Source organism: Citrus clementina, unplaced genomic scaffold (assembly GCF_000493195.1).
Source record: "Citrus clementina cultivar Clemenules unplaced genomic scaffold, Citrus_clementina_v1.0 scaffold_8, whole genome shotgun sequence".
NCBI lineage: Eukaryota > Viridiplantae > Streptophyta > Magnoliopsida > Sapindales > Rutaceae > Citrus > Citrus x clementina.
Window position 1 is genome coordinate 17872463 of NW_006262022.1, and position 8802 is coordinate 17881264.

At 29.3% G+C, this 8802-nt stretch overlaps 1 protein-coding gene across 1 annotated transcript; it reads left to right on the forward strand.

Moving 5' to 3' along the window:
* Window positions 1-4901: 4901 nt before the first annotated feature.
* LOC112096186 (gamma-terpinene synthase, chloroplastic-like) lies at window positions 4902-8439 on the forward strand. The gene is made up of 6 exons (XM_024179303.1): window positions 4902-5180; window positions 5314-5623; window positions 5968-6568; window positions 6672-6810; window positions 7435-7683; window positions 7836-8439. Exons 1-6 carry the CDS (start codon window positions 4932-4934, stop codon window positions 8139-8141), a joined length of 1854 nt encoding a protein of 617 aa, XP_024035071.1. The 5' UTR covers window positions 4902-4931; the 3' UTR covers window positions 8142-8439.
* Window positions 8440-8802: the final 363 nt, after the last annotated feature.

Consider the following 8802-nt stretch of genomic DNA (forward strand, 5'->3'; position numbering starts at 1 on the left):
CTGGACAGAACATATATATATATATATATATATAGTTAAATAAGATCATTAGAATTTGTGTGTGTATTTATATTAACAAATTTAAGTTGAAACATGTCATTTATACATGAAATAAATAATACAAAGATGCAAACATTTGATGTAAGTATGAATCATAGAAATAAAACACCAAACTTCAATGATGCAACGTGTGATATAACCATGAAACTTAAAATTTACATGTGAAAAAATAGCATGATAGATGCAAAAATAATAGTTAAATATGCAATGTTAGACATTAAACATGAGAACAATGTAAACAAACAATAGAGTACTTAATACATATGATAGACGATGTTGTGCATGAAAATGAATATTAAATATGAAAGGGGTAGGAAAATACTAATTTTTTGCACCATTTCTAACATGAAACACGAAATTTAAATATAAAAAAAAATGAAATAAGTAATAATAAAAGTTAAATATGCAACATTAGACATTTAACATGTGTATGATATAAATATGTAATAGGATATATGATATGTGTAACAAATGATATTATACATGAAACGTGAAATACATACATGAAACAGCAGGAAAATAATCATTTTCGGTACTTTTTATAACATGAAATGCCAAACTTCAAATCTGTAAATCTGATGTAAACATGAAATATGAACTTTAAATGTAAAAAAATTACATGAAATATGCAACAATGAAAGATAAATATGTAACGTTTGGACATTAAACATGAGTACAATGTAAACAAGTAATAGGGTACATAAAATCATTGTCACAAGTAACTTTAAAAAGATATTTTGTTCCATCTTAATTATTTAATATAATATGGCATATATTTTTGAAATATTATTATTATGTGGATGTAAGTTTATTTAAGACGGGATCTATAAAAAATACAACTTATTACAATGTGGAGTTTATTTCTAATTATAACTGGTCATCAGTTGGGACCACAAATTTTTATTACTATAAAGAGATTATTCCTATGTAGAGTATTCTTATTTTGAGGTTCTACTGTATTATGGGTGTGTTTGACACACTGTATTGTATTATGTTGTATTACATTAGCACTGTATTATAATAATGTTGTACAATGTTTGGTGCTGCACTATACTGTATTGATTTTTTTTGTGATTAATTTAATTTAAATATTATATTATATTAATATATTTATATTGTATTAATATATTTAAATTGTATTAATGTTTTATATTATTTATATTATTATTAATTTTAAATTAATATTATTCAAATTTATTCATATTTAAATATTTATTATTAGTTATAATAAATTATAATGTAAAAATAAAAATATAATATTATTGAATAATAAATTATTTATTAATTTAAAATTAATAATTATAATGTAAAAACAAAAAATAAAAAATTTAAATAATATTATATTAAATTAAAAATTATATTTATTTATTTATTTATTATTATTATAATAAAGCAAAGCTAATCCGGCAGTTGTTGCATTAGCCACCCACATTAATCCCTTACAAATTTGTTCCAAATATAAGGTTAATATTATTTTAATATGAATAATATTTTAATACCCCATAATATAATGTAACAAACATGCCTTATATACACTAATGATCGAGATTTGTCCTTTCGAATAACAAATAAAGTACAGTCAGAACCATTATTGGTTTCTTACCCCTGTCTTGAATAAATAGTATAAGGTAAATATATCAATTGAAAGAGAAGAAAAATCTCTCCTCTCTTTCCATATTTTTGATCCATCAACATCCATTTAATAGCAAATAATTAGCCAAAGCCTGCAAATGCATGCTCTCTAGTCAAGTGTATGCCAACAAATGTCAGTTCAAGTTTTCAGTTTTACTCAAGCAAGCAAATGGGGTGAGTGTGACATCATATAAGAACAAAACATAATCAAATCATGTTAAAAAATTTACAACTTTTGATACCCTTTTTCCTCTTATAGCCTGTGGGCATATCCTTTCCTGCAGAGTGTTTTTCTCACAACTAACAAGGGGAAAAAAAAAAGGTAATAATAATAATAAGAATAATAATGATGATGGGGAAAAGTTACTATGCAGAGTCTTTTTTTTTAACCCCAACAACCGTAGCCATCATTTGTTTCCTTCATCACCTCAAAGCATTAAAGTCCAAAAAAAAGAACAAATTTATTACAAAAAATCATAATTGAAGGTTGAGCCTTTTTATGGCGTCGGGAGCCAAATCTATTTACTTGTTGTCAGCAGTGGCAATGGAAACGTAGGTGAAATTGATTTGAGGATTTAGGATCTAAAAAGTTCGATAGTATATTATTGCCTATTGTTTGTGTTTGAGAAGATGAAAATGGCTAGATCGATTTACCATCTTTAGGTATTTTGTTTCACTGTTTTAATTGTTTTGGCTTTTACTTTTATTTATTAATTTGCAAATTACAAACTATTTTTTTGGTGTGGGTACATAGTATACTGATAATATTCCATTTTGTTTAACGACAGAATTGCCCTTTAAAAAAGTCAATTAACAGACAATTTTTTAGCATTTGGGGGATTTTAACTAGTTTTAAAACTTGAGGGGATTTACTTAATTTTGATAAGCTGTTGGAGGTATCACTCATTTGCCCAAATTCTAAACAATGACATCTTTTTTAGGAGAGGCCCATAATTTTTTTATTCACTCGATATATATTACATCAATTAGTATATAAACTATATACCTCAATTAAATTAGAGTAGCATTATTATTATTATTATTATTAAGCAAAAGAAAAATATGTACTTCAAATTCTCCCTTTCACCATAAACATGCACACGATGTAGCCTAATCTTTTTTTTTTTAATCTATCAATCAAGATCTTTGCCCCGAACACAAACATAATTTGCGTAAAGCCTAATCTATTTTTTCTTTTTCTTTTTCTTTTTCTTTTTCCCCCTCATTTTGCCGTGAAGAAATTTAAACTTCAAAGTTCTAACTTTTTGTACCACTTTAAAATCTATTTATTAGTAAAATCAATTAATTAGTACTGACATTCACTTCATCTATTTAAGTCCACGATGATTTCAAAATTTTTACGTGCTTGTTCATTTTTTTTTTTTTTTTACTTTTCAATTCATTATTACTCATTTTTATATTACATTAGCAAAAAATGGTTAATTAGGACCGCCATGATTGAGACGAGGCTGACGTCTAGCTAGCTAGATTGAAGAATCAAGAGTGTATAATCCGTCTAATCAAAAAATTTCCACAATCACTATCACAGACATGATATATAGCCATAACATCTTCAACAACAAAGCCTTGACAATTTGACAGGAGTTCCTCTATATATATAACACGTGCTTTTTCAATTATTGTTAAATTACTTTCACGTGATCAATTTTTTTGAGACATTAAATGCATCAATCAACCATTTCCTTGTTAAAGGGTTGTTTCAGGAGTCAGGACCACAACTTCTTAGTCGGTTGTTGAAATGTCAGAGTCCTAGAATACAAGATAGTGACGTCTTTCAGACGAGTAACTCGAAAAGTTTCAACACTTTTTTTTTTTTTTTTTTTTTTAATTCCTGCTCCAACATCAAGAAGAAGTTTCTATCATGGGGTATTTATTTTGCCCATGATTTTTGTGGTATTTTTTTTTTAAATTGATATTTCATCATGTATTTATAATATACAATCTGGCAATAATTAACTAGCATTTCGTAAGGAAAAAAAAAATAATACAAGTTAGTTCTACTCAATTATACTTAATTAAGGAATAATTTAAATACATAAATATTCGATCCGCTAGTTATTAATAATAATAAATACATTTATTATTATTAAATTTTATTAACTTTATTATTTTAGTTATTATTAATTATTCTTATTATTATTTTTATTAATATTATCATTATTAACATTTATTATTAATATTATTATTATTATTAATATTATTATTATTATTAAATTTTATTTATTTTATTATTTTAGTTATTATTAATTATTCTTATTATTATTTTTATTAGTATTATCATTATTAACATTTATTATTAATATTATTATTATTAAATTTTATTAACTTTATTATTTTAGTTATTATTAATTATTGTTATTATTATTTTTATTAATATTATCATTATTAACATTTATTATATTATTATTATTAAATTTTATTATCTTTAATATTTTAGTTATTATTAAAATAAGCTTCATCAAATTTTATTAAAATAAGCTTCATCAAAGAGTACATAACTAATAAAAATTAGGGACCTAAATGGCAAAAGTAAGAAACATTTGAAAACTAAGTGTCATTTAGGTTTTATTCTATATAAGCTACCGTGAGCTAACATGAACTTATCTTTTAAATCATAATCGTTTTTAAACTACAACTGTCTAATTATAATATCAAAATTAAATATGGCCTCACAAGTATCTATCCATTGAAGCTACAAGTACTTTAGGCGGTAAATACGAATGATTAAAACTAAGACCAAATTATTAATTTTATCCGCACACACGTAAATTAATTAATAGTTTAATACCATAGTTGATTTAATTACAAGTAGATTAGAAGTAGCATAAGATGTTGATACCATACGTTGTTGATTATTTAATAACATAAGATGTTGATTCATCTGCCTGTATAATAATTAATTATAATGACTAATGAGATTAAATATAGTTTGCTGCATGACGTGGCTAACTTACTGACAATGATAGGTACGAGGACAGGGCATGTGTAACATGGAATAATCTGGGTCCAGCTGCGTACAATTCAAGAGTTGCAGGAGTAACATGCAATACAGGACTGGCACATGTAACACGCAATACAGGACTGGCACATGTAACACGCAATACAGGACTGGCACGCGTAACACGCACTAGTCTATGGTGATATAAATTGTGGCACCTGGTGAGTGAGCACTACAACGTGTACAAAATAAACAAATCCTAATACATTAAATTAAACTAATGGCTCATCAACTGATGACTTCAGTGCCTGCCTTGACTAGATTGCAGGAACCTAGAAGTTTCATCTCATCACTTGGATCACCCAGCATCAGCAAAAGCAACAGCAATGGCTTCTGTGCATCTCCAATCCAATGCATGTCTGCTACAAAAGTTCGTGACAAGGCAATTAATGATAATAGGCGATCAGCCAATTATCAGCCTTCCATGTGGAGCTATGATTACCTTCAATCTCTGTCAAATGGCTATGTGGTATACTTAATTACTACTATGGTGTTGATTTGATTATTTGGAATCGATGATAAGATGCAGAAGTAAAGCTACAACAAATTAATTATGTTTGTTCCTTTTTTCTTTTTTTCCCCCTTTTGGATAACCTTTGTAGGGAGAATCATGTGCCCAACGGATCGAAAAGCTGAAGGGAGAAGTGAGGTTAATGCTTGACAATTATAAAGAGGTTGACGATTATGTGGATGCGCTACATTGCCTGGAGATTGTTGATAATTTGCAAAGACTTGGAGTATCTTATCACTTTGAGGGCGAAATTAAAAGATTTCTCAATAGTATATACAACAAGAGAAACAGTCGCAGAAGCAGTACTTACCATGCCAAGGAAAATCAAGAAAGTTTATTATATGCCGCATCTCTTGAATTTAGACTCCTAAGACAACATGGTTATGATATACATGCACATGGTACGGCCAAATCCAATGGAAGTTTTTCTTCTTAGTAATGATCTAGTGGTTAGTGATGGTGCTCACCTAGAGCAACAGTATCACGAGTCACTATTTAATAATTAAGTTATTGCTTAAATACTATATACAATATATCGGGTATTACAGAATTCTGTCACGTGTAGTCCAAATACTCATCATATGATAGGCACAGATGCTTACTAGAGATTATCTTCATTTTGTTCTGTATACCTGTAATCAAATAACATTACTCTTCATCACAATAATTTGAAAAGAAATATTCCATTAATGTATTTCTTTGAGCTTGTTGATTTAATATATATGATTCAAATGTGCTGTCGCAGGAACCCTTTCTAGTTTCATGGATGAGAAGGGGAAGTTTAAGTCATGCCTCGGAGACGATATCAAAGGAATTTTAGCATTGTATGAAGCTGCATATCTTTTGGGAGAAGAAGAGAGCACCATCTTCCATGAAGCTATCAATTTCACAACCACACATCTCGAAGAATACGTGAAGAAGCATAATGATGATGATGGATATTTTTCAGCATTAGTGAACCATGCATTGGAACTTCCCTTACACTGGAGGATGGTAAGATTGGAGGCAAGGTGGTTCATTGATGTATATGAAAGAGGAACGGACATGAACCCAGTTTTGGTCGAGCTTGCTAAACTGGACTTTAATTCTGTGCAAGCAGCACACCAAGACGAGCTCAAGTATGTGTCTTGGTGGTGGAGGAAGACGGGACTTGGCGAGTTGCATTTTGCAAGGGACAGGATACTGGAAAATTTCTTCTGGGCTTTGGGGGAGATATGGGAGCCTCAATTTGGATACTGTAGAAGGATGTCCACAAAAGTTAACGCATTAATAACGACCATTGACGATGTTTATGATGTGTATGGTACCTTGGATGAACTTGAACAATTCACAAATGCCGTTGAAAGGTTAGTGCACTACACTTGAATTAGTTATTTTTATTTAAAAAAATATTTTTCAATTAATTATATATATATTTGGATTTGTAATTAATTAATTGATTGATTTCAGATGGGATGTCAATGCGATGGATCAACTTCCATACTATATGAAGCTGTGTTTTCATGTTCTTCATAGTTCAACAAACGAAATGGCTTTTGATACTCTCAAGGATCAAGGAGTTCACGTCGTTCCTTACCTTAAAAAAGCTGTAATTAATTAATTTTTCATTAAATTAATTTTCGTCATACGTTTTCATTAATCTGTTTTAATAAAATATATTGTTAATTTACAGTAGAATAGGTCTATTTACACTCTAAAAAAATAGTATGGACACTCTATGAATACTGTAGACAGTCACTTATCAAATTAACAATATAAACTATTACTTAGAACGCAAAAAAGAAAATCCCAAATATACCCTTAATAAATCTCTCTTTCCCTCTCTCTCTTTTTCTGTTTTTTAGTCTTTCACACCCATGACATCAATAACTTGAAAATTATCCACGGAAGACTTCTAACAGCTTTTATGTCAATTTATGTTTAACATCAGTGAAAGAAAATATTAGTTTTTAACAATTTTTAGTGGGGTGTGTTAGAAGGGTGTCAAAAGCCATATTTTTTTATTTAATTATATTGAAAGTATCCTTAATAGTAGTTTACTTTAAGCATATTTTAGTAATAAATTTTTTTATTAAAACTTTAGTGTTCAAAATATTTTTTAGAATGTAAATAATTTAGTCCTTTACAGTATTATAAAAGTCTATCACAAATTTTAATAAAGTGTAGAATTTCTTACCTGATAGTTTTTAATATGTGTGTATATACACTGCAGTGGGCAGATATGTGCAAATCTTTTTTGTTGGAGGCAAAATGGTACAGCAGCGGATACATACCAACCCTTGATGAATACATAGAGAATGCTTGGGTTTCAGTCTCAGGACCTGTAATTCTACTCCATGCTTATACCTTGATTGCAAATCCAGCAAAAGAGGAGGCCTTGCAATTCTTACAAGAGTACCCCCATATAATTCGTTGGCCATCAATGATTTTTCGACTTGCCAATGACCTGGCAACATCATCGGTACGTACGTACGGTACCTATCGAGGCAAGAGCATACATGCAACAATATAATTAATTAATTAATTAACATGCATCTTATGTATCTCTAATTATCTTCGCTTTTCATTAAATAGTTTGATTACTTTTTAATTTCTTCTCTTGACATATTTTAGGATGAGGTGAAAAGAGGAGATGTTCCTAAGGCAATTCAATGTTACATGCATGAAACTGGAGCTTCAGAAAGCGATGCTCGTCTACACATAAGAGATTTGATCACAGCAGCATGGATGAAGATGAACAATAAAAGAGAAGGAGATGAAAATCCTGATCACTTATTACTGCCCAACAATTTTGTCCAGTTTGCAATGAATCTAGCGAGAATGGCTCAATGCACATACCAAAACGGAGATGGGCATACCGTTCAAGACAATAGTAAAAATCGTGTATTGCCATTACTCATTCACCCCATTAAGTCCTAAGGTTAAGGGTGCAACCAAGAATTGATTAATTAAGCCTACAAATTAAGCACCCTGTTGAATCGAAATTGATTAATTAAGCCTACAAATTATTGAAGCATGCAAATCATCAAAACGACAACGATCGTCATTATTGAAGAGGATCTCCTCAGCGGCTACAAAAATCTTGGAGTCAACTCAGTTTGTAGCTCTCACTTTTGAAAAATTAGCTCCCCTAATTAATATTTTGTAATTTATAGCTTCCTAAAATCACTTTATATTTGTCCTTTGCATCCAAATAAAATGAACACTTTTAAGTTTCTGTTCTCTAGAATGTGAGACTCTCTATTTTTGAATTAATTACCGTCAAATGTATTTTAAACTAATCAGATAAAAGCAAATATATGCATTGGTTTTTTCTTAGAATCTTGCTGTTTCACATGTGATGAATCATTTCATCTGTTTATTTCGAATCCATTAACAAACTTACTTTGAAGCATGACATGAGTGACCAATAAACACAGGACAATCATTTGTAATAAAATATCGGAGCTTGATGTCTTTCATTCATTGCCTACGTAATCTTAAGTTGAGTTATATTACTAACTAAATATCAGGGCGGGAAAATATTTTGCTAAGTGAATTATGAACTTTCGTCCTTCTCAAGCACACCTGGTCCACGTCA

Bases quoted from the DNA above. Each gene is read 5' to 3' on its own strand.
- LOC112096186 (XM_024179303.1), top strand. From the start codon at position 4,932: ATGGCTCATCAACTGATGACTTCAGTGCCTGCCTTGACTAGATTGCAG. The intron at 5,624-5,967 runs GTACGGCCAAAT...GTGCTGTCGCAG, and splicing joins TTATGATATACATGCACATG to GAACCCTTTCTAGTTTCATG. The intron at 6,569-6,671 runs GTTAGTGCACTA...GATTGATTTCAG, and splicing joins TTCACAAATGCCGTTGAAAG to ATGGGATGTCAATGCGATGG.